General features: G+C 36.0%; 3 protein-coding genes across 16 annotated transcripts in view; 2 read left to right on the forward strand and 1 right to left on the reverse strand.

Annotated features, from left to right (window-relative positions):
- Positions 1-7,114, forward strand: part of cfap298 (cilia and flagella associated protein 298) — a 49,209-nt gene extending 42,095 nt beyond the window's left edge. The window contains exon 11 of the transcript XR_012385987.1: positions 6,837-7,114. The gene's annotated coding sequence lies outside the window, so the exon portion shown is untranslated. The remainder of the gene's footprint in view (positions 1-6,836) is intronic.
- The window catches only part of b3glctb (beta 3-glucosyltransferase b), a 126,866-nt gene that overhangs the window by 19,088 nt on the left and 81,368 nt on the right, over positions 1-26,410 (forward strand). For 3 of the 13 annotated variants that reach the window (XM_073914090.1, XM_073914094.1, XM_073914096.1), the window contains exons 1-4: positions 13,608-13,755; positions 14,008-14,045; positions 17,726-17,768; positions 20,604-20,713. In XM_073914090.1, the coding sequence (XP_073770191.1) occupies positions 13,695-13,755; positions 14,008-14,045; positions 17,726-17,768; positions 20,604-20,713 (252 nt within the window). In that variant the 5' untranslated portion in view covers positions 13,608-13,694. 13 annotated transcript variants of the gene reach the window in all.
- Positions 165-9,336, reverse strand: hunk (hormonally up-regulated Neu-associated kinase). Of its 2 annotated transcripts, none has more exons than XM_005172726.6 (9): positions 8,776-9,336; positions 5,666-5,958; positions 5,441-5,496; positions 4,990-5,125; positions 4,778-4,905; positions 3,751-3,877; positions 3,504-3,672; positions 3,264-3,420; positions 165-2,358 (listed from the first exon to the last, which is right to left on the reverse strand). In XM_005172726.6, the coding sequence occupies exons 1-9, from the start codon at positions 8,995-8,997 to the stop codon at positions 1,715-1,717; spliced, it is 1,932 nt and encodes a 643-aa protein (XP_005172783.2). In that variant the 5' UTR covers positions 8,998-9,336; the 3' UTR covers positions 165-1,714. The 2 variants fall into 2 exon arrangements, with proteins under 2 accessions (XP_005172783.2, XP_021329890.1); XM_021474215.2 differs by having other exon boundaries at positions 3,264-3,423.

A 26,410-nucleotide genomic window follows, 5' to 3' on the forward strand; every position in this document is an offset into this window, starting at 1 on the left:
GAACTGAACTAAACTGAGCTTCAACTCTGAAACTGACGCAGTTTCAGTTTACTAGAACTTCTATGTTAAGCTGCTTTGATGCAATCTATATTGTAAAAGTGCTATAGAAATAACGATGAACTGAATTGAATCAATCAAACAAAAAATAAAACTCAAAATCAGTATTTAGGTTTGTGCATTTTATTTGCGTGTCAAAAAAGTAATACATGCCGATATAAAATAGAAAATCCCACCCACAAATAATAATCTTTCGATATAAATATTTAAAATCTTTTTTAGTTTAAAAATCTCCTTGATCTTGGCAAAAAAAGCAAATCAGTACAAAACGTACAAAAAGACCTTCAAATTCATCTTCACCGTAACAAAAGTACAAAGACTTGTCACCAAAAAACTGACAGCACGTTTTTTTTAAACTCCTAGTGTGCATGCAAAAGTGAAATCAGGATCAGAAAAATGTTCACAGCTCATAGTCTTCTGTGCATGTGAAGACTGTGAAAGAGGTCTGCTTTGTGAGTCTAACGTGAAGAGACAGTATGAACCACCATTAAACATATGGAATGAAAGACACTTGTGTTCTATGTACAGAATCTCTTTCGAACAATGGAGAGAAAACACAGGTCACCCATCAAATATATACACACTATTGCACGATTCACAATTCACCCAACATGATGTGATGAATCTTAAACATTAAGAGTTCAAATAATACCGAAAATCTTCCATCGCAGCTTAAAGGCCGAATGCAAGATATTTAAGGCTATACAAAATGCCAGCAATCCCCCTAGAGAGAGAAAAACACGAGGAATGTCGTCGTCTTCCCGTAAAACACTCACGCTTTCACTACAGGTGTAAAAGTGAGGCTTTTGGAAAAGAAATCAGCATTGCTGACCTGAGTGCCATTACAATTTGAGGTTGAATAAAGTAAGCACGCTATAATAAATGCACGCTATCAAAACAACTCCTCCAATCGTTCAATAACAGTCTCAGTTGTAGTACATTATGTGAACAGCAAGTTGTAGTACATTATGTGAACAGCAAAGTACATACATTATTGTGGGCAGTGACAGCTTTGTTTCCCAGAACAATTGTGCGTCAAAGGCTTGGCTACTACATGGCCATTGCACTAGAAGCGTGTTGAACATGCTTCGGCATGTGGACTCAACGTTCAGTGTCTGCTGTCCTGGGGCAACGTGACCTAAAGATCTAGCTTTACACAGTGTTCAGAGCCTGTATGTTCTGTATGTAACTCCTTGAGGGCTTTGTCTACGTGCTAGAAGCCTGTGAATGTGATCCTGGACCACAAAACCAGTTTCATGTTGGACAGGAATACTTTTAGCAATAGCCAAAAATACATCGTACGAGTCAAAATGACTCTTTCGTGCAAAAATCAAACCAGATATTAGTTTAAATTCATGTTCCATGTATACATTTTGTAAACTTCCTACTGTAAATGATTGATTAGTAATGTGCAATGCCAAGGACTTGATTCCAGATTTTCAAATAGTTGTATCTCAGCCAAATATTGTCATATTGTAACAAATCATACATCAATGTAAAGCTTATTGGTTCTGTTTTCAATAATTGTATAGATCTCAAATTTAAAAATGACTGTTTTTGTGGTCCATGGTCACATATGTACAAACTGTGAGCATTATTTGTGAGATAACATGATACTGCATACATCTGACTTTGTATGATATAAAAGTTCTAATCCTCAACTCCGGGTTTTAAAATCGCTCGGGAAGAAGCTCTTCCTTCTCAACCCAGACTCCGGTTTGAATGGGAAGTTCTGTATCCGCAAAGGAAACCTTGCCCTCAAAATCTGCTTAAAGTCCTTTGGAGTGAGCTTATTGCCTCTGATTGGAGGACTCTGTGGTTCTTCGCTTCCCCTGCTGCTGAGCGGGCTTCCATTTGAGTCTGAGGAGCTCATAGAGTCTGAACTGGGAGCATTTTTCCTGGGCTGAGGTCTGACAACGAGAACAGGCGGGCTAGGGATTGTAGCCTTTTTCAAGTAGGAGCTCTCAGGCTGGAAAGCAGAGACGTGTTTTGGTGGAGAGAGCGCTCCATTGGTCAGCTTGTACCATGGTGATGGAGGAGAGTCTTTGCTCGGTTCCTTGCTCTCGGATGTCCAGGAATGAGAGCCGAGGGAGGAAGGTGGACGAGCAGGAATTTTCTCAGCTTTTGGGGGATCTTTGGAGCTGCATTGTTCGGGTGGTTGAGTCTCGGGAGTAGGAAGGATTGGCTCTGGGGTTGGGTGTAGGCGGTGAATCTTCAGGTACTCTAAGGAGGACGAGGTGATACAACCGCCATTTCCTGAGTAAGCATCTTTAAATCCTCCTTTCACGGCTTTCAGCAGACCTGCAATCAAGAGAAGAAGAGTTTAATACACAGCAGTTCTAGCTTTATTTAGACAAGTAGTTGCTAAAATGTGTTCCCAGCAAATCTGCCAACACTCCTGTTTTTCCCGGGTTATATCAGACACCCTCCAGTTTTGTTATTTCTCCCTGAAAACTCCCATAAATTCACCCATCCCCCCACACCTCGGTCCTCTGCTTTTTGGTACAGTCTAGCAAACCCGGGTGCCAACTTTGGTATAGTAACTCGCTCCATAGTACAGTGACTAGCACCACAGTTACCCGATTCTGAAGTGTGTTATTCAGACACCTCACCCCTGAACAACCCCCCCTTGGTCCTTAGCATTTTGGTACAGTCTAAAACCCCCGGGCTGTCAACTTAGATATAGTATTAAGCGGCTGCCTGAAAGCCATCCCACAATATAGTGACTATCACCACAGTACAGTTACCCGGTTCTCAAGTGTGTTATTCAGACAAGGTTATCTTTCTATTTTGGCAAATGAATCCTTTTCACATTTCCAGGTTCTAAAAATGCAAACCAGCAAGGTTTTCTCTACACTTGACTTATGAAGTCATCTTTAATCTTCAGACTTGGATGATCTTTCTGTGTGATAACAACCTGAACATCCCTGAAGGCTTTATGTTCACCTCAGTTTGATTTACTGTCAAACCATTTGCCAAACACAAAGGTAGGAATTATGCCTCAGGTAACAGAGCTTATTAAACGTGCCTTCAACAGAGAGATATATTAAAGAAGGTTTTATTTGTACCATTGAATACATTCGAATTGTCCTGATTCTGTCAGTTAATTATTGTCACGTTTGCCTAAGTCACGCATGAATCATGTGATGGATAACAACTGAACCACAAGGTTGGTTCACACATGTCTACATTTTATAGGTGCTCACCAGTTTTCTGTTTCTTCTTTATGGGGTCTTTACCCGAAGCCAGATAGACGGGTGTCTCTTTAGGTGGAATCGTGACCGTATCAATGTATTTCAAACACTGGGTCTGAATGATCTCAGGCTTATTCTCTCTATTATCCAAGTTTTGCCGCTGTTTGTCCTGCTAAAAAGAGAGAATGTTACACTCTCAGGAACACTGTATGAATGATAATTATGAAGATCACATTGGTTCCTCATGCCTACCTTGCACTCTTTTGAGAGTCTGTTCATCTTGTTGTTGAGGAGGAAGTACACAGCTAGCGTGGTGGAAGCTTTGTTGGTGAGCAATGCATTTAGTACAGCGCTGTGTGAGTAGCCCATTTTCTCAGTCATGTGGCACAAAACAGACTTGTTGATTTCCTTAATGTGGATCCTGAGAATTACATCCAGACACTTTTAGTTGACTGGGACATCAAAAGTAATCTAAGTGTGAGAATATCAGATGACTTACCTATTAAATAAAGGAGCTCCAGTGTGAGGGTTTCCCAACTGAAGCCACGGGTGAGATAACACTTGATGGATGTTGGGTCTCAAATCAGGTTTAGGCTCTAGAAGCACTTCCAGCAAATGTTTAGCATCTGTGAACATAGAGAGGAAATAGTACGTTCTTGGTCAGTCAGGTTTATCTGATTAATTAGGGCAGATGCATCATGTTCATGATTCAGCCTTTTATCTCGCATAAGTCAATGAACGAGGGCAGAGTCTTACGTACTTGGGATGCTCAATATCTGTTATATAATGAGGCTAATCTTATTTGTACCGCATCATCTTGTTGTATCATATCCCATCACAGATTTAGTTGTGAATGAATCACCTGTTATTGAGAATGTTCAGGTAAATGTACGCAAATGGAAAAGTCCACCGAATGTGATTAGCTGACTAACTTCTCAGTAAGAGAATTTTATCTGGGATTCTGCTTGCACCATAGGTGAAATACAATGGTAAGATGATTGCTAAATTACATACTATGGAAAGTCCCTTCAATGGAAAGCTGACATGGAGTTGTGAAATCAAAGCAAAGCGCATCCTATCATTTCTTCTTCTGACTAAAACCGGATTTTCCTGTTGAAATAATCAGCAGCCATTTGTCTGGCATATTTGCGGTAAACAGTGTTTATGACCTGATGATTTCGCACTTAATGTTTTGAGAGTTTGACTCTGTTGGCATGTGGGCTTGTTTTGCATTGCTGGCATTTAGCTCGGAAACCTGGATCTTAAGAGGTCCTCAGATGAGATTTAAAACACCAGTTGGCCAAAGACCCTTCCTATTGTTTTATTTTAGCATTCAAAAGCATTGCTAAACCAGGAGACTGACACAAAGACTGCATTCATGTTCAACTTTTGGAGCATGATGCCTATTAAGGTGTAATTGGTAGCAGAACATGAGCTTATTTTCAGCATGTTAATAGTTGCTCATTCCTGTTTGAATGCGACCTTCAAGATCTAGAAAATATCAAGAGATTGAGTTTTGCCAATACCTGAGCTGATATTCGAAGGAAGGGGGTTCATTTCCTTGTTTATCATCTTCTTATACAAAGCGTTCAGGCTAAATGGCTCCACTGTAAATGGCAGCGTACCAGTCAGCATAGCGTACATGTTCACCCCTCTGTAATAGAACGCATACATAGAGTCAAATTCAGAGATACACACCCAACACAAACTTCAAACACGGTGTGTTTTTAAAACTCACATCGACCAAACATCAACTTTGGGGCCGTATTTCTTTCTTGAGAGAAGCTCTGGGGCGGCATATGCTGGACTGCCACACTGTGTGCTGAAGGGATCCGAGTATCCCAGAATTCCCGCCGAGTTACTTAGGCCAAAATCTGTAAACAGAAAGAATTGTGCGTAAGATAACGGTTGTGTGTACTGGCTCATGGAAGGAGGGAAGGGGGATGTAAAGGGTTTATTGCTGCCCAACACTAACCCTGTCTGTCACACACATCTGCTAAATAAAAGCTATGCCTATTTGCCAGGCCTCTCGCAGTAAGGTGAGAGGCCGTTTGGTTTTAATGAGATCCTGATTACTCAATCGGTCTACACTGCATTCTAAAGATGAACATTTCCATGTCACTTCTCTTTAGGTCTTTAGGGCTGTTGGGAGCATTTAACATAAAACATATCATAATATAAAAACCTACCGATCAGCTTTAGGTTGTCATGGTCATCAAGAAGGAGATTTTCAATCTTCAAGTCTCTGTTAAAATAAACAAAGATTGCATTCCATCATACAATTTTCATCGTACTCAAAGATATTGTACTTTAAAATGGAAAGTTGTATCGTAAATACACTATGAAGTATCTACACATTGTTTCTTAGTGTTCAGATTTAATGTTTGAGATTGCGACTGACTTTTAAAACTCACCTGTGAACAACTCCTGCTCTGTGCAGGTGTTCTACGGCCATCACTAGCTGGCGGACATATTTGTTGGCTTCTCTTTCTTCCAATCTTTTGTTCTCGTAAATGTAGTTCATGAGGTTTCCTCCAGGACAGAGCTCCATGACGAGGTAGAACCTGTTTTCCGTCTCCATTATGTCCAGCAGTTGGGCGATGTGCGGGTGCCGGATCATCTGCTGAATATTTCCTTCACGCCGCAGGTTCTTTAAGACGTATGAATCCTTTTTAGCCTTCTTCTTGTCAATTATTTTCACCGCCACCTGTGAGGAGGATATAAAAAGGACGTTTTTGTCAACAGGAGTGCTTAATGCTTTCCTAATAAATCGAGCAGCCGGGAACAGGTGAGGCGAGCCAGACAAAGTCAGACAGAACACTTATTTCACATTTGCCTTTCTCCTCACGTCTCTAGGATTGAATGTTTGACCCTGAGATGCTATTGAGGATTCAATGGGGGACGGATAAGGACAAATGACCGCTGTGCAGCCCTCCAAATGCCTCCAGTTGAAGGAACAATCTCCAAATGGCTTGTTAATGCCACCCATTTGTCACCAACATGTCGTAAACCACTAATGCTGAATAAACGTTGGGTCGAACTGAACTCTACGCCCTAAAATAAATAAAAAAACGTTCAGGGACATTCAAGGTAATATGCCATATATATCTAAAACTAAATGAATGATCTCATTTCATTTACTCTTTCAATTTCGATGAGAGGGGAGGGTCTTTGTTCTCTATCAAACAAGATTTCTTTGTCCTAGGTTTAAAGTCCATATGTCTGCTTTAACAATAGCCACCCTTTTAGAAAACCCAAGCATGTTCAAGGGGTGACCTGCTGTGACACCATTGATCATGAGGCACAAAAAAAACAGAGTGTTTAGCAAAACTGTCACTGTCATACATGGCCAATTGAGCATATAATTGGATCAATTACTTCAACGAAGGTCCAAGTAAAATGAGGTATTGTGAAAAACGGGGCTGAGCCCCCTTCCCAAACAATCCCCTAAATTGCTAACGCAATATTACTGGATCTCAACTGCCAGCGTTGTTGAAGAGGCTTATTGGTGGTCGATGGATAAAGGGGGGTGATGGGGGGGACCCCCAGAGCTTCAGACTAACATGTTGTTTTTCTCTCTGGCAGACAAAGGCGGCGAGGGGCGAAAGTGGGTTAGTTATGCTCACAACATACATGAGGAAAGCATGTGCTGTCGCCCACCGTCCGCCAGCCCCGCCCCACCCTGTCTGTTTTTCTAGGTGATGTCAGAGAACGAGAGCGAGGCGAGAGAAGCACGAGGCAGCCTGGCTTCTCTTTGTGATTGCTAGCGTTTGCATCATCATTCGGGACAGACCTCTTCTCCTTTCCACAGCAACAGTGAAAGTGGGCAAGAGGGCTGAACAAATCCCTGATATGCTAAGAAGGTATTTCAGTTCATGCTATTGGAAGAGCAAACTATTTTTTTTTTTAAATCTGCAAACAGAGCTGCACCCAGTAAAACTATACAAAGGAAGACAGCAGCTAGTTATGAGGAAAATCACACCCTAGTCTATAGATGCAATAATTCATTGCTGTACATTTTCAGAAACCAGACCTCATTTGTAAAGCATGTCTCTCCGTTCATTCTAAAAGGCTGGAGTAATCTAAGGTTAACACAGACACCTGAATGCAAACAGGATTGCCTCTGTCACTTAATGTAATCTTCGTGATGAGGAACATGAGACCAGTGAAAAACATCTCAATGCAACCTGATGATCAGGGCATGAGTTTTCTGGCATTCTTCGCCCAAAAACCACTGATGCAAACTGACATCTGTGTAGTTTTTAAGTAAATGAAGCATCTATCTACATATTAACATTAAATGTGTATTGTAAAACAAACACCCCAAAAAGCTAAACAAATAAAGCAGAGCATTGAAGTTGTGGACCATTGAATACTATAGACATTGTTAGCATTAGACTGTTTTCAAATGATTAGTATTTAGAGTTGGACAAGTACTGTTTTCATATTTAATTTGCTTGAGAATATATAATCAGACATATTAGTTAATGGACTGTAGTAAATAACATTAAAAGTCATGTCATGCATGAATCAATAGAAAAGAATGTAATGCCTTTTATTGTCACAGTACATGTATACAATGTACACTATATACATGTGTGTTTAGATTAAGTGCATCTTACTACTGAGATGTATGTAGGTAAATATATCCTTTCAATACAGTTTTCATATTCAGACCATGATATAGGCGTTATAAAAAACAGCAGGTCTTTCTTTTGTCTAGTTTACATTAAATATAATGTTTTAATTCTGTTTTTTAATGTGTTTAGAGAATGACACACAACAAATCAACTAGATATAACCAGAAACACTATTAAAGGGATAGTTCAACCAAAAATTAAACAAAAATAACATTTACTAAGCCTCAAGTGGTTCCAAGCCTTTATGAGTTTCTTTCTTCTGTTGAACACCAAAGATATTTTGAAGAAAGCTGAAAACTCATTGACTTACATTTGTAAAAAAGCAAATACTATGGAAGTCAATGGTTACAGGTTTCCATCTTTCTTCAAAATATATTCTTTCGTGTTCAACAGAAGAAAAAAAGCCAAATGGGTTTAGAACAAGAAAGTAAATAATGACAAAATTGTCATCTTAGGGTGAACTATCCGATTTTATCTAGTTTACATTGAATATAATGTTCTACTTTTATTTTAAACGTGCTTAGAGAATGACACACAATTAAATACACTAAATATAACCAGGAAACACTATTAAAGAGATAGTTCAACCAAAAATTAAACAAAAATACAATTTACTAAGCCTCAAGTGGTTCAAAGCCTTTATGAGTTCCTTTCTTCTGTTGAACACCAAAGATATTTTGAAGAAAGCTGAAAACCAATTGACTCCCATTTGAAATTTGTCAATGGTTACAGGTTTCCATTCAAAATATCTTCTTTCAAACGGGTTTACAACGAGTAAATAATGACAAAATTTTCATTTTAGGGTGAACTATCACATAATATGACAAATGTAATGTGCACATGCGAGAGCGGTTAATGTTTCTAACAGTGTGGCATTTTCTCACCTTCTCGCCGGTGATGACATGAAGCCCCTCTCGCACTATGGCGAAAGACCCTTCTCCCAGCTTCCTCCCGATCAGATAGTCGGAAACTTTCTTTTTGAAGTAAAAGTTTTTGTCAGCGTCAGGTGGAAGAAGTTTGAGCACATCACCACGTTTCAAGACTTCTTTATCTTCAGTAATCATCCTCCCGCCGTCGATCCCCGTGTCCGTTTCAGCGTCTATCATCCTCGCGCCTGTTGAGCCAAACCTGTTGTGCTATAAATCTGCTGTTACTGCTTACTAAGAAGAAGATCTCTGTGAGAAATGGACATCTGAATCCCTGGCCCTAATACTAAACGCTTAGTGCCACCTGTTCGCCTCAGTCAGCTGGCAGTCAATGCAGAACTCTAAGATTGTAATAGTTTTACGTAACTATTGCATTCGTCATAGGATAATTAATAAATCCACTCTGACCTAATCTGAATTCAATAATCAAAACGTCTTATTAAAGATACGCGACAGTTTGTTTTTAGGATCAAGCCACCAGTAGCAACCTCTCTGTATCGAAATAAGTGAGTGTCTGACAGGCAAGTCGTGCACATTTGTTGTTTTAAGTTATTTCCCGGCACGGGGTGGGGGGCGTTTCTTATTTGCTAGAAAATCCCTTCTCAGTCACCGGGTTAAAATCTAATCCAATCAGAAGCCGCGCCGGTTGTAGAAGCTCCGCCCATAAGCGAGTTGTAAAAGTGACCACGCCTATTACCCATGCTTACCTAGACAACAAAGAGCATGTTGCTGAGGGGTCAGATTCACCGTGATTCCTGATATCTATCCGCTTTCCCCGGTGATGGTTTACGTAGACCGCGTTGGCTGACCTATTGGTCACGACTAAATTGACTATTGATTATTCATTCAAATGAGACCGACATGCGAATGCAAACAAACACGTTAATTCACTGATTTCATGCATATGTTGTAGTAGAGCATTGATTTTATTTTTTAAATCTATCTATTTAATTATTTGCGAATTTATTCGGCCAAATTATGTATAAATGCAGTTATATTGTTATAAAACACATATTTTTAGTATGCATGCATTCACGCTGTTCCTTTTCGTTTTCCCGTTAATGTTATGTTTTCTCATAAGTATTATCTATATTTGTTGCCTATTTCAAATGCAGGCTGTCATAAGTTCTTCAAATGTATCACAATATGTAATTTAATTTGTTGACATAGTCCATAAATCTGAATACTTTCTTATATACATTGTTTTCTGTATTGCCAATAATCCCATGCATTGAAAGAGGAGCAAATATCAAGTGTATCTGAAGACAATGTAAATATAATCCAAACAAATATCGTAATGCCACCTATGTTAGCTAATTATTTCATTTAAATTTAATAAATTATGAATTCTATGAGTTATAAATGTATCTGACACATCGAGTTTGTGTGTGTGTGTGTGTGTGTGTGTGTGTGTGTGTGTGTGTGTGTGTGTGTGTGTGTGTGTGTGTGTGTGTGTGTGTGTGTGAAATACCGGGGTTTTCATTCAGTCATCAGTGTATGATCTATCATCAATGACTATCCTGAAATGATTAATAGACCTTCACAACAATGGAAGGTCGGACTGTTTTTTAATAAGACTCTTGCGTCATCACACTACGGCTAGCCGGCGGCTTGTTTACATTACCATGCGGTCGTGAGACGGGCGATGTACAGAGAAAAATGAGGGTAAAGTAGGTATACTGCGCCCTCTATTGGCAATTTCATTTTACGTATACTGTATGACTCATTCTGGAATTTTGTGTGCGTTTCAGGTATTTCCCATTCCTTGAACTAGAATTGCGCAGAATCAGGGGTGGATTTAGTGATTTTGGGGCTCTAAGTAATTCCAATCTTGGGGTCCAAGTCCTAAAATGCACCCTTTCTACTTTTATTTAATTTTTATTTATATTGCTTTTTTATATCACTCAATCTTTCTTTAAATTAATGCAATCTCTACATTTGAAATGAATAGTTTTCTAAAAATGAATTTACAACTAAAAATAATAAATATGATTTTATTTTCAATAAATTTGACTGCTGGACTGCTCCATGATGGATATTTTATTAAGTTATATTATTACATTATAATAATATTATATTTGATTGTACAATAAGTAATAACTTCTTTTAAATTGTATGTTTAGCGCTCACCATACAAAATATGGTAGAAAATAATGTGATATATAGTTTATAGGTTTAGTTTATACTTCTTTACCTCGCTAATTGGTTAAGTCCACCCCTGCACAGAATACAAATGTTTAATTTAGCCTACTTTTAGTCACCATAGGACTTGACAGTAACAGATTTTCTACTATTTTGTGGTTTAGCTCAATGTGCTAACCTCAAACCAGACACCACATGACATAAAACTGAATTTTATTTATTTTATTTTATATCTGTATCATTATTGTGTTTTAAGTAAAGTATTTCACTGAAATATCTCATTAACAGAGTTGACAAATAATTAATTTAATTTTGTTGTATCCTAAATATTTTTATACGTTAGTGAGTAAAGCTCAAGGCATGCCGTTTTACTTTTTATTGCAATAACAACAGGCAATTATGACAGATAGAAATACAAACAGATGGAAGTATACAATCAATACAGATATAACTTTTTTGCAACAAGAGACGTGACAATTTTAAAGACATATAATAATGGTAAAGCAAAAGAAAGATAATTGAGGAAGAAAAAGAAGAAACAATAAAAAATAATAACAAATAAAACATAAATTGAAATTAAATGAAAAATAAATTAATGCAGAATATTAAATGCAGTACGTTTTATAAGTTTTAACTGCTTTCTTGTTATGAGAGTCTATAATGGTTTTTAAGTACAGATCCAATTCTTGAATAAAAAACACCAAATTTGTTTTACATTGAGTATATTTACATTTATGTATAAAAATATTCCAATAAATACAATTATGTTTATACAAAAAGTTGAGTTAAGGAATTGTTTTTCTTTAATTTAAAACCCCAAAACAATATGTAGCTTAAAGAAAAATCACCATAAACTTTTTGGACGATTAGAGAATTCACATCAGACCAGAAAGATTTAACAAAGGCACATTCCCAAAACAAGTGAGCAACAGACTCAGAAGAAGTCTCACAGAAAGAGCAAGAGATGCCAATGTCATTTTTAAATTTCTGTAAAAATTGTTTAACTGGATAAAATCTAAATTAGACATTTCTTTAATTTTATGTGTTTAAAAATTATGGGGAAATGACCAAACATACGACCATTTAATATCATCAAAAATTTTGTTGCAATAAGATTTTCTAGATATGGGCAGAGTATGTTTTAAAGTAAAATCAGAGTAAGTAAATTACTATGACTGTCAAATAACTGGTTCACTAATATCACCCCATTATTGAACCAGTTTTTAAAGAATAAATATTTCCCATTATGTAGAATATTACAGTTGTTCCAAATTAAAATATTGTGTGGCGAGAAATTGTGCTTATACAATGACATGCCTCAGTGCCTTCCTGAATTTCCCGCCAGAGAAAGTGCAATCAGTTTTAGCAAGTCATAGATTGTTATTCATTTCGGTAATGGCGTAACAGACACACACAACATTTAATTATTTTTTAAGTCAATGAAATTACATTTAACACAAAGTAGGTGTTTAATGCAAATGCTTTTTTGTTAATAAAAAGAAATGTTAGACTCAATTATTTCTTAATAGCAAACTACAGGCGAGACAGTCAAAAATATATTGGGGGCCATTTCACCAAATACACATACGAGCATTATTTTTTAGACATAACATGAAATAATTTGTGTTATTCAAAACTGTTTGATTTTTTAAAAACGCCAAATGTCTGTTATTTGTTCTCCAACATCATTTTACTTGCTCAAAGGGGCACATAATGTTTTCCAATTATTGTGTTAGTCTTTTGTATGCCACAAGACCTCTGTTTTGGATGCATAATGCATGAGGCGTTACAATGAAATGTCAATAAATTGCAAGCTCCTGGACATCTCATTGTCTGACTTAATTGAATAAATGTTTACTCGGTTCAAACGATCAATGGCATAAACGTGAGCAAAACCCCTGAGTTTAACCCTCACAGCAGGAAATGTGGCGAACTTTGAATGTTCAGTTCAATTCATCTTTATTTTTATAGTGCTTTTACAATAGATTCTCTCAAAGCAGCTTTACATAGTTCTATTAAATTGAAATATCAGTGCAAAAAGATTAATGAAATGAAATATATGAAAATAGCAGTAATAAACAAACATGTAAAGCAGGAGTGTTTCTAACAAAATTTCTGGTGCATGTCTGGAGGACTGTGTCCTACAGGTGGTTTGTCAAGCCCACTCGCATACATTGAGCACACTCATGCATCATGCTCTTATGTGGTGCACTGTGTGCATGCTTTGCTAAAAAAGATAGGTCTTTAATCTAGTTTTGAATCGAGAGAGTGTTTCTGAACCTCTGACATTATAAGGAAGGGTATTCCAGAGTTTAGGGGCCATAAAAGAGAAGGGCCAACCTCCTTTAGTGGACTTTGCTATTCTGGGTACTACCAGAAGCCCAGAGTTTTGAGAGTGTAGCGAGACAAAAGGTTGGTTAGATAAACAGAATGTCAAAACACACCGTTAATATGAATGAGGAAGGTAAGCTTTAACTTCAAATATATTATGTATATCTTTCACCCACTTCAAGATGGAACAGAAACAACAGAGCTATAAATAGGGTCCTAGAAACGCGTTTAAGCCTGTCCGGTTGTGCAGGAGCATACTGATAAAGCTGACGTAATGGTGATATACTACCATTGACCACCAGGTTGCGCGCCGTATCAGATTTATTTCTGGAATCTGACGAATTCATTTGTGCTCCATGTTTCTGCAACGGGCGTGATACTGACAGACTGAGCCCCACAAAGACATGTCTAGATACACTGCTGGACACAATGTCATATATTTCTGCTGCTCCCTACTCTCCTTTGGTGAGTCGGCGACATACACATTCTCGATATAACTAAAACAACGCTGGCGTGTTAGCCAAACGAGAGCATCTCTGTTGATGACTGTAAACACACACCTATAACATGAAATTGTATCAATAATTTTGTTAATTATAAATTGGATTGCATATCTTCAGTTTAATTAATTTAAATAGAGCAGACATGACGTACTTCTTTCAAGCATTTTGTTATTTTGTAAATGCTCACAGCTAAACTTTGTTTTTCCCCTCACAGTGCCTTCTTGCAATGCTTTAAACGACGATAGCTGTGAAGTAAGGAAATTACTCTTTGTATTTCTGCACACAATACACAACATATTTTGATTTATAATTATTGTGTGTATTTTTATATCAGATTTGGGACAGTCCAATTAAATATGCTATAATGAGGTACTTTAAAACTTCTATCTTCCATCTTTTCCCCTGACAAAATCTCTGTCATAATTTTTATATATTTTAAGAAGCACCCAGTGTTATTCATAAATAAAAAACAGAAGAAAACGAGCTCCTAGCCTAATTAGTATTTGTAGTGCAGCGTAATTTCATTATGTACAATCAAATCTTAAATGCTGTCTGGAGCATTTGTGTCAAGAATGATTCATTCCCACAAATGTAATCCATGATTTTAGTCAATTCTGGCCATTTTAAAATAATTTGCTCCCTCATTTTAATTTAACTACAGATAATAAACATCCATCATTTAAAGGGCACCTATTTTACTTTGTTTTTTTAAGATTTAAGATAAGTCTTTTGTGTCTCCAGGATGTGTCTTTAAGGTTTCAGCTCAAAACACCCATCAGATTATTTATTATAGCTTTAAGAACATTAAAATACTGCGAACACAATGTAGTTGGTTTTGTTGCCTGACCCTTTAATGCTAGTTCTCCCTGCCCACTGTTCTCACGTGCAGTTCAGAGTGTGCCTTAATGTCTGCCTCGGCTGCATCAGATAAACAGCACAGTGACAGACATAAAGGAAAGCAGATCTCACGTAACGTTTGTTAGATATACTACAGTTAGAGCTTTCCCAATGGTTATTTAATGTATTTGTTGTGGAGTTAATTCAAGCCTTTTTGCAGTGATGAGTCACACGCAATGTTGTTACAAAGTTCACACACGTGTGTTTAACTTTGCAATGTTTTTGCACGCAAATGTGACAGGATACGCATTAATATCCTCTGCTGTATGGATATTTGTTATGTTAATATACAAAATAAACCTACCGGGATTGAAGAGTCTTTTATAATTGTACTAACATGCTGCAGTGGCAGTGAAGACGGTAAAATTGCTGTAATCATTACAAACAAGCACTGTTTTAAAAACGTTTTAAACTTGTAAAATTATTCTTGTTGACATTTGATGATGATTGATGATCATAGAGAGCTTAACAGATCTTTCAATCCCTGTTGCTTTGCGCACGTCCTGTCTTGTTGATATGAATTTAAGCGTTACTACAGAGACATGTTAATACGCGGTCATAATAGGGTCATAATAAGATTTATACATCTTGTCAGAAATTCTGAAGTTAGAAATTGGAGCAAGTTCACCAAAATTTTGCTAGTGTGATTATTTTATTTATTTATTTATTTATTTTAATAGTTTTGTTTTAGGGGTTTTTACCTTTATTATGATATAGGACAGTAGAGATTTCAGACAGGAAAACATTGGGAGCGGAGAAGGGGAAGGATCGGCAAAGGACCTCGAGCTGGGTGCTTTCACACCTACACTTTTGTTTCAGAACCTGTCTCGTTTGCCGAGGTTCGTTTGGCATATGTGAAACCACTAGGGATGGGAAGATTAACCGATATGTATCGATACGCGGTCATGCGCGTGCACGATGCGAGTGCATCTGTAGAGCAGCAGAGGATGAATGAAATTTTGGAAGCAAATAGAGATGCATTGGTTTTTGCGAGATGCATCGGTTTTTCCAAGATACAGCTTATATTTTTAATATAGAATGTATTTTTTATTTATTAGCAAGTGTTGTCAACCTGTTTTTGGCGCATTATTTAATCGACCTACATAAAGTATGCCTTAGCAACGGACTTGCGGATGTGTACACTTACACTACAACTCAGTGTATCAGGTGTGCGGATGAAGCTAGTGGAGCGCCCTCAGAAAGCGCGAGAAGCAAAACAAACATTTTATTTCCCACTGAGTTTTAAATCTAAGTATGGCAACATTATGGATTTTACGATAACGAATAACGAATGCTATTGCATTGTTCATCTGCAAAGATTTTCAGCCTAGTGTCTCGGAGAACGAAGGTTTTAAACACCTCCTCCTGTTAATTTTTATTTATTTATATTTTTATTAGCCTGTTGTTTACAGTGATAGTGATGTTTCAAAGCAACATAACACTGCTAGTTCACGACCTTAAGTTTTGAATAATTAGTGGCACAATATATCTTTGTAAAACTTGTTTTCATAGTTGAAAGGTTAAATCACAATTCTTGTTGTTTAATGGTAAACCTTTATGTTGAAAGAGTTCAAATATATTTTTAATATATATTGCACTTATACATTCTGTTTATCTTGAAAATCCTTAAATAATATGTGCTATATGTTCTAAAATGGCCCTCTACTGTAAACTGACACTCTGGCTCTGAGAGAAAAGCCAGTTTGTAAAAAAAGTCTTGGTTTTGCTTTGTTAATAAATAATCAAACTCATTCAATGGCACAGCATCCTTTCTTACATCATCTCATAAACTTGATCTAATAAGTTAGTGCTGAATTATCGCATTGTATCGTGATATGGGTGTGAATCGTATCGTGTTGCATCGCAATATGTCACAAATGTATCGCTAATATATCGGATTGTATTCTTTGTATCGAGATGCGTATCGGATCGGCATTATAGCGTAGATGCCCAACCCTAGAAACCACCAATCGTACTCGGATCCGCGCCAAAACAACCGCTCTGGGATCGCTTGAATGAGGTGGTCTCGACTCGATTGAAACAAACTCTGGAGCGGATCGATTGTAGTGTGAAAAAACCGATCCGAGCCCAGTTATATCACAGTGTTTTATGGATATGTCATATGCTTAGGGCTGTATGAAGAGAGAATTATGAGTAGGGCGGGAGGTCATTCAACAGACATCCAAAGTCTCCCGGAAGTTTTGGTAGTCACCTGCAAATGCACAGAGACTCCCTTCCATAATGGTAAATTAAGGGCTGTTCACACCAAATACAATAACTACAATGATATAAATGTACTTAAAAATATTAAGAAAATAATTCAGACAATAAAAAAACGATAGTGTACAAATATACTGATAATGAAAATAAAAAACTAAATATTTCTGGAATTAGTTTAATAAGGTCTTTCCCTCAAGTGTACAATTCACTGCCAATAATTTAAGCTGAGTGGAATTATTTAAAATGACAGACAACCAAACTGCAGTGCACTGAATAAACAGATGAATATTGTTTATTGTTGTGTATGCTAATACAGACTCTTTAAAAAAATATTGTTCCAGGTGTGAATGGGCTTTTAAATTAAATGCTTATCAGTAAGGTAAAGGTATGTGTGGGTGTTATTATGAGGATTTCTGAGCTTCACTTCTTGGCTCAAACTCAAGGCCACCTTGTCCAGCAGAGCACAGCAAACTCATATCTCATAGCTACAGCCCTGGCAGACGTCTGATTTAGAGTCCATATTAAACGCTCCCGCATTTAATGCACTAAAGTCATCTTGTATATAGCTGACAATAATTCATGTTGAACATGTTGAAAGGAAACTCGCATTAACTGTTTAACCTTTAAATGCTTATTCTGTCCTCTCTGATAAACAAGGACAGTGTCTTCTTTCTATTTTAGGCTGATGACATTATTAGTGTTTTTTCTTTTCCAAAAAGCAAGTGCTAAGTGTCATTTTAAAAGATAATGTACATTTTTAATGGCTCATTTGCATAAAAGTTTACAGTAACCACTTTATTTTTTAACTCTCGCAGAAACCTCCAAGAAGTGGCGCAGAAATGTATGGCCGACATATTGGTGAGTTGCACACTGTGGCGCATTGTTTACTTTGTAGTTGAAATACATGTAAAATAAGTGTAATTAGATAAAATTACAACGAGGAATGGGAGATTAAAAATATATTACAATATGTTCTGGTGTGCATTGCGCTAATGGTATTAATGACACTATAATTCACAAGTGTCCACTGAGAGACAAAAAGTCCTGTATCTTTAAAGAAAAGTATTATTTTCACATATTTTACATTCATTCAATTTCCTTTAGCCTAGTCCCTTATTTACTGTATCAGTGGTTGACACAGTGGAATGAACCGACAACTATTCCATCATATGTTTTACGTGGCGTATGCCTTTCCAGCTGCAACCTAGTTCTAGGAAATACTTGGACTCAATCCAGTCACCTTCTTGCTGCGAGGTGACAGTGCTAACCACTGAGCCAAGCTGCCGCTCATATATATTTCTTAATATATATGATATAATAAATATTTTGGTCTGGTCACAAAAAGGAGTAACTTCGAACACTTGACTGATGTTTTGAAGTGAACTTATGTTAAAAGTATGCCAGTAAATCTGTGAAAAGTCTCGTAAATGCAAAACTGTATGGCACACCTGTATTAATAGTACTAAAAAATATCATTGCATTGACCGATTGTAGGTTTTATTGTCATTATCACAGTAATTACTACTTGGGTAATTACTTAAAACGATGGTGAGATGCCTTTATATGCATTTAGAGCAGAGGTGTCAAAGTCCAACTCCAGTTCCAACCCTGCTCTAACACACTAACCTGTGGGTTTCAAGCAAGCCTAAAGGACTTAATTAGTTTGATCAGGTGTGTTTAGTTAGAGTTGGAACTAAACTGTGCAGAGCTGTGGCCCTCCAGAAACTGAGGCTGTTTCTTAATTCTGAGAACGCTGAGAATGGACTTGTGTTCTTGTGATGATCGGTCTTGCCAGGTGTCCTCGGAATAACAAACTCCGGAGACACAGAAAACGCGTCCTGTGAGAAATGAGATGCTGCGTTCTTCCTGATGGTCACATGACTTTGATGCGTTTTTAATGGAAAATATTTAAACATTACAGCATTCATAAAATGACTTATTGTTTTCCCCTTTTCAGAACATATACTATGCATAAAGACTTTACAAATATACGTTGCACAATATAAATCAAACAGATTTAAATACGAATTTCAGCCGATAAACACCCTTAATGTGTTTATTCCTTTATTAAGATTTTCATGGTAATGTTTACTTTGACCGTTTCATTTAGGGAAACTACTGAGTTATTTAAGTTATATCTCTGAACTTTTATAATAAATCTATGTAAAATGCTGCACTTTCCACCTCCAGCCGCAATGACTTCTGGGACTCCTAGAGCGAGTTTGGTGCTCAAGTCTACATCAATGCGATATCAATAACGCGTTCAGGAACTTTCACGTGTCCTCCGTTTTTGTGGTCTTGAGTATTGAAACGGAACTTTGTCAGTTGATGATGACGTTACACGAGGACGCAAAACCGCTGAAGCACGCAAATTGAGAAACAGCCTTTTAAGTCAGCCTTGACAGTTTGACACCTGTGATTTAGAGAAAGTCTTACAAAATGTCCAGTTTGAATGTATTTGAGATAGGGATGTCCTGATCAGTTTTTTTTGCCCTGAAGTCCAAGTCTGAGTCATTTTATTTTGACTATCTGCTGTTACCGAAACCCGATTTGATACTTCTATAATGCATAAAAAGAATAAACAAGAGGGAAGCAACAGATCCAGGATGTTTCTTATTTTTATTTTATTCACCTTATTTTAACATTTAACAACTGTTAACAAGTAGAGCACTTCTGTGAGGTAGCTTGAACAATCAAGTAATAAATAGTATAAATTCTTCATTTTTGGAATAACAATTAAAAAAAACGCAAATAAAAACAAATAGCACCTCAACTTAAAATAACTGGCAGGCATGTAAACTAAAAAGAAATAAATAAATAAAAGTGCAAAGCCAGTAATGTGTTTTTAGGAACTATATATGCATAACTGTAGATGTGTTAAAAAATAGTAAAAAATATATATATATACAGTTGAAGTCAGAATTATTAGCCCCGCTTAGAATTGTTTTTCTTTTTAAAATATTTCCCAAATGATTGTTACCAGAGCAAGGACATTTTCACTGTACGTCTGATAATATTTTTTTCTTCTGGTGAAAGTCTTATTTGTTTTATTTTGGCTAGAATAAACACAGTTTTAAATTTTTTAAAACCATTTTACGGTCAAAATTATTATCCCCTTTAAGCTATATATTTATAGATAGTCTGTAGATAGTCTACAGAACAAACCATCATTATACAATAACCTGCCTAATTACCCTAACCTGCCTAGTTAACATAATTATCCTAGTTAAGCCTTTAAATGTCACTTTAAGCTGTATAGAAGTGTCTTACAAAATATCTAGTCAAATATTATTTACTCTCATCAAGGCAAACATGAAATAAATCAGCTATTAGAGATTATTTTTTTAAAAACCATTATGTTTAGAAATGTGTTGAAAAAAATCTGCTCTCCGTTAAACAGAAATTGGGGAAAAACAGTAAACGGCTAATAATTCAGGGGGACTAATAATTCTGACTTTAACTGTGTGTGTGTGTGCGTGCATGTGTTCATGTGTGTGTGTACGTCCATATTTATTCTGTCCTGATAGGGAGGTAACGTCTGCTTCCGATCGAGTCTGAAACTGTGTGATTGGGCCCGATTTCTAATCATGTGATTGGATCTGGACATGCCTAATTTGAGCTAACTGAACATTTTACTTATGATAGAGAATATATAATAATAAATTTGCTTTTTCCTCTTTCTCTTTATGGAAGAACTGCGGGATGTGGTATTTGTGATACAGAGTCAGAGAAACTCATATCACACCCAGAGGGCCGAACAAAGAAGAAAAGAAATTCTCCATCAGGCTCAGACTGTAACCCAGGTACTTTTACTGCGTGTTTCATGTTGTTTATGCCAAACTCTTACCCTACCTTACCATCTGAATGTTGCAGTAAAATAATCAATAGACCAGGCACATCTTCTCCAGCTTCTTCCCCCCTACTTTACTTTCATTTTCTCCAACTCACAATAATTAATGTTTCAAAGTAGCTTTACAAAAGGTGCACATTATTGCAGCACAATCAAATTCAGAAGTTTATAAGTTACTATAACTTTATTAGTTACTAATAACTAATTAACTAGTAACTAATAGCTTTTAACAGTTAAAGTTATTACATATAAACATAGTTAACCTGCAGTTATATAGTATGTAGGTGATGTCAATGTGTACATGATCAATAAAGTGTACGTATTCCAAATACAGATGCAGAAAAACTGAATACTGATAAAATGATTGATAGCATGTATATGCACATTCTTTAAACAAAATACTGTAGCATTAATCATACACACGCACACATATCACAAATGTAAAATATATAATATATTATTATAATACAATATATAAATATGAAGAGTTTAGATGCAAAAGCTTCTAAAAGCCATTTATCTCGGACTCCTGTGTGTAGGATAACTGTGTGTAGGTGTGTAATCTTAATTTTATAGTGACAAATAAGTTATTTTCATTGAAATAACTGAACATAAACAGGAGGCTGAGAGAAATGCTCATTTTAGTAGAACATTTCAGGTGGCATTTAGAGGTTTTTGCATCTAAACTCTTCATATATAGACTTTTTGTAGATTTGTAGCCTTTTTTTTTTTTTAGCAATAAATAGCCTTAGATTTTTGTTTATAGCTATCAGGAGTGCCACTGTTGTGCTGTTCTTCAGCTGTAGCACATCTTTTTACATCTTCAGATATTCTCTTTTACAGATCTTTGTTTTAAGGAGGGTTCATTTGAGTTTCTATTGCATTTCTATCAGTTGTACCAGTCTGGTCTTTCTCATCTTACCTCTGGCACAAATAAGACATTTTAACCCATGGAACTGCAGCTCACTGAATGTTTTCTCTTATTCAGACCATTCCTTGTCTGTAAATCTGATAATTGTGAGTGAAACATGAACATTTTCTTTTTTTTAAATTCAAACTGTCACAAACAACCATCTCTTATGAACGTTTATTTAAATGTGCTGTTAGTATATTTATTTTAAACACACAAAAAAAAGATCTTTCAGTCTACTTTTTAAGTATACATATACATATACATATACATACATATACAGTAAGTATACTTGAGTACAGACAAGCCTACATTTGACCTATAAATGTTGACTGATATATACTGTACTTAAAAAGATTAAATGTGTATTCGGAGCACTTGTAGTTGTGTTTATTCCTTTGATTGAGTGGCCTATTAAATATTTTTTCAAACAATATTATGGTGTCAGAGGCTTAAGGTTAGTCTGAGACTAAACAGCATGTCTCAACTCAAAATAACTCACAGTGATGGATATTGGGATGGAGTGGGTAATATGTTTGTCTAATTTTTATTAAAGCTGTTTAAATACCCCAATTTAACTACACAGTAAAAAATGCTGGGTTCTACGCAATTCTTTCATGTTGTCCCAACACAAATCGATTAAGTTAACTTAATAGTTTTTACAAATTTAAGTGGATTGAAAATAAAACAATTAAGTTGAAAAAAAACTTCAAGAATGGTGTTGTTTTAACTGATTTTAAATATGTAGTTTGAATAAGCAGCAAAAATAATTGTGTGTAAGGCCTACCTTAGAGAAAAATAAAACAAACAGGAAAAATCTAAGTATACTTTAGTATAAGACATTAGAAAACTTAATTGTGGACTACTTGCGCACTTCAAGTTTACTAATATGAAACTTTTTTATATAATATTTATTTTTGCCCTTTTTTAGATAGGACAGTAATGAGAAAGGAAGCAACGTTGGAGAGAGAGAGGGGGTTGGGGGGGAGGGTCCAGGGGAGATTAGGGGTTGGGTAATGTCCTTGAGCCGGGATTTGAACTCGGGACGCCCTGACATGCTACTGCACCATATGTCGGCCCGCTAACCACTAGGCTATTGCACCGACTAATGTTACACTTAAAAGTATACATAGTAAAAAGAGGGCCAATTTAGTCCCAGGATGTATTCAAGTTGTAAAGTGACAGGTTTACTAATAGTACATAGCTGTTAGTATACTTATTAGATGAAGTATTCCTAAATACTGTATATACATAAATATATAACTAATTTATTCATTTTCTTTTCGGCTTAGTCTCTTTATTATTCAGGGGTCACCACAGTGAAATGAACCACCAACTTATCCATATGTTTCATGCAGTGAATGCCCTTCCAGCCACAACCCAGCAATGAAAAACACCCATACACACTCAATCACATGCATAAACTATGAACAATTTAGCTTATTTAATTCACCCTTACCCTATGTCTTTGGACTGTGGGGGAAACGAGAGCAGCTTAAGGAAACCCACACGAACATGGGGAGAAAATGCAAACTCCACACAGAAATGCCAACTGGCCCAGCCAAGGCTCGAACCAGCGACCTTCTTACTGTGAGGTGATTGTGCTACCCACTATGCCATCGTGACGTCTATTACTAAATATATTATATTTACTTATTAATACTTAAGTAAACTCCATAAGATGAACTCGAGAAGATGAAGTATACTTCTTGTTCAGAAAAGATGCCATGTTGCTATCATACCAAGTCACTTAAAGCACACTTCCACATTTTTAGATACCTGAAAATTAGTTTTGAATTTTATTTCCTTGATTTGTATATAAAAAAAGCAGATTCTTGGTGATCCAGGCACGTATAATTAAAAATGTATAGACGTTATTTACATGATTAACCACAAGATGGCACTGTTGTCTTAGGAAAAACACTTCTCCTTTTCATTAAGTTTATGTGAAATGTGCATTGGATTTCGACTTAGGTGCTGATATTTGTGTTCGATTTTTGATTACATACCGTTAAAGGCAAGTGGATGCATGTCAGAGTTCATTTCAGTCTGTGTGACGCATACGTGTGGTGATAAATCTCTCGGTTTCATCAGTTCAATCAGTAGCATCCAATTCTGCATTTTTTCGCCTGTGTGATCACTAAAACTGATGGGTGGAAACACACAGCATGTGTCTGTTATAAGATTTATGTGGCGTTTGTTTGTATGTCTGCCAGCACAAGCAGAATCGCGCATATGTTTGCATCTTCTTGTGCCCAATCCTGAATTCCTGGTTTTAGAGACACATTTGCTATACAGAATTGTACACTTGTTAAATACATTCTAATTATACAAAAATGGGTGGATAGATAGATAGATAGATAGATAGATAGATAGATAGATAGATAGATAGATAGATAGATAGATAGATAGATAGATAGATAAAGCGTCTGCTAAATGACTAAATGTAAAAATAGATAGATAGATAGATAGATAGATAGATAGATAGATAGATAGATAGATAGATAGATAGATAGATAGATAGATAGATAGATAGATAGATAAAGCGTCTGCTAAATGTAAAAATAGATAGATAGATAGATAGATAGATAGATAGATAGATAGATAGATAGATAGATAGATAGATAGATAGATAGATAGATAGATAGATAGATAGATAAAGCGTCTGCTAAATGACTAAATGTAAAAGTAGATAGATAGATAGATAGATAGATAGATAGATAGATAGATAGATAGATAGATAGATAGATAGATAGATAGATAGATAGATAGATAAAGCGTCTGCTAAATGACTAAATGTAAAAATAGATAGATAGATAGATAGATAGATAGATAGATAGATAGATAGAAAGATAGATAGATAGATAGATAGATAGATAGATAGATAGATAGATAGATAGATAGATAGATAGATAGATAGATAGATAGATAGATAAAGCGTCTGCTAAATGACTAAATGTAAAAGTAGATTGATAGATAGATAGATAGATAGATACATAGATAGATAGATAGATAGGTAGGTAGGTAGGTAGGTAGGTAGGTAGGTAGGTAGGTAGGTAGGTAGGTAGGTAGGTAGGTAGGTAGGTAGATAGATAGATAGATAGATAGATAGATAGATAGATAGATAGATAGATAGATAGATAGATAGACAAAAAGAACTTTGGCAAGATCTCTAAGAGGCTTTAAAAAACTAAGCTACCTGAAAAATCAAAACCGGGTTTTGATTTGATGTAATTAATATAAGTTAATTAATAAATAAAATGTATTTATGCAATATATTTGCAAGTATCCTCATTTTACAGCATTTTTACACAAGTGCCTAAAACTTACTTTGAACAGTACTGTAGCTTTGCAGGTAGGTTTTTTGAAGCATCTTAAATAGGGCTGCACAATATTGGAAAAATTTGACATTGCAATTTTTTTTGGTCACACTTTATTTTGATGGTCCATTTGTTGAGTTAAAGTTACATTGCAACTAATTCACATTAGATTATAAGTAGACTCTTTGGTCGGGGTTAGGGTTAGAGTAAGTGCAAGTTGACATGTACTTGCACGGTTTCTTATAGTCAGTTAAATGTCTGTTAAAAGAGCATGATCAACAGATATCAAGCAGACAGTTTACTAATACTCAAATGGTCCATCAAAATAAAGTGTTGCCTATTTTTTCTCTGCAATTATATATTGTGATATAAACACAATTTCCCCAGATGACTTAAATAGCCAAATTTAATTTAGGTTGATTTTGAAGGGACTGAAATATATATACTGTATATATATATTTTTTTTTAATGTAAGATATTATATAGATATAAGAAACAAACTACAGTCATAAATAAATATAGTAGAGCAAATATTAAAGTGAAATAAACAGTGCTTTTTGGCTTTCAGAAACTGAATAATCAAATGTAAAACAACATTGCATAGTCTTTGTCATATAAACAATTCAATAAAATGAATCTTTATTAGTTTCCCAGTACTGGGTTGCGGCTGGAAGGGCATCTGCTGTGTAAAACATTTGCTGTAATAGTTGTCGGTTCATTCCGCTGTGGTGACCTAATAAATCTGAGACTAATCCAAAGGAAAATGAATGAAACTTTACTAATGCTTACAAAGCCACAGGCCTTAAAACACTTTGCCAATGATAAGCATTATTATTCAATTCTGCAGTGTTTCCACAAATCTCGTGTTTTTACCGGCGGTTTCTGGTCAAATATAATCCCAACTCAACATTGCATGTCCTGTGATGTGACTATTGCGGACGCACACATTGCGATATCAATGCTCAAATGATATGTTGTGCCCTAATCTTAGAGATGTTGCCAAAGTTCTTCTGGATTTAGTTTGTCTCAGTTTGTTCTGTTTCTTCATGTCATTCCAGACAGACTGGATAATGATCAGATCAGATCTCTGTGTGAAGCACTGGCTGTTGGCCGACTCCTTGTGCAGACAAAAGTCTCACTGTAGAATTACAATTAATGGCACGAATAATGTTTGGAAATGTAAATGGATATTTCAAACTGTCATGCTTCAGGTTTTTTTTTTTTTTTTTTTTTTGGTGAAAATACTAGTGGCTTAAGAATTTTGCACAGTACTGCATGTATGAAATATCACAATACAATTAAACTTTACCTTATTGAAAATACAACTGCAGTGGCGCAGTAGGTAGTGCTGTCGCCTCACAGCAAGAAGGTCGCTGGTTCGAGCCTCGGCGGGGTCAGTTGTTGTTTCTGTGTGGAGTTT

Source organism: Danio rerio, chromosome 10 (assembly GCF_049306965.1).
Source record: "Danio rerio strain Tuebingen ecotype United States chromosome 10, GRCz12tu, whole genome shotgun sequence".
Lineage (NCBI taxonomy): Eukaryota > Metazoa > Chordata > Actinopteri > Cypriniformes > Danionidae > Danio > Danio rerio.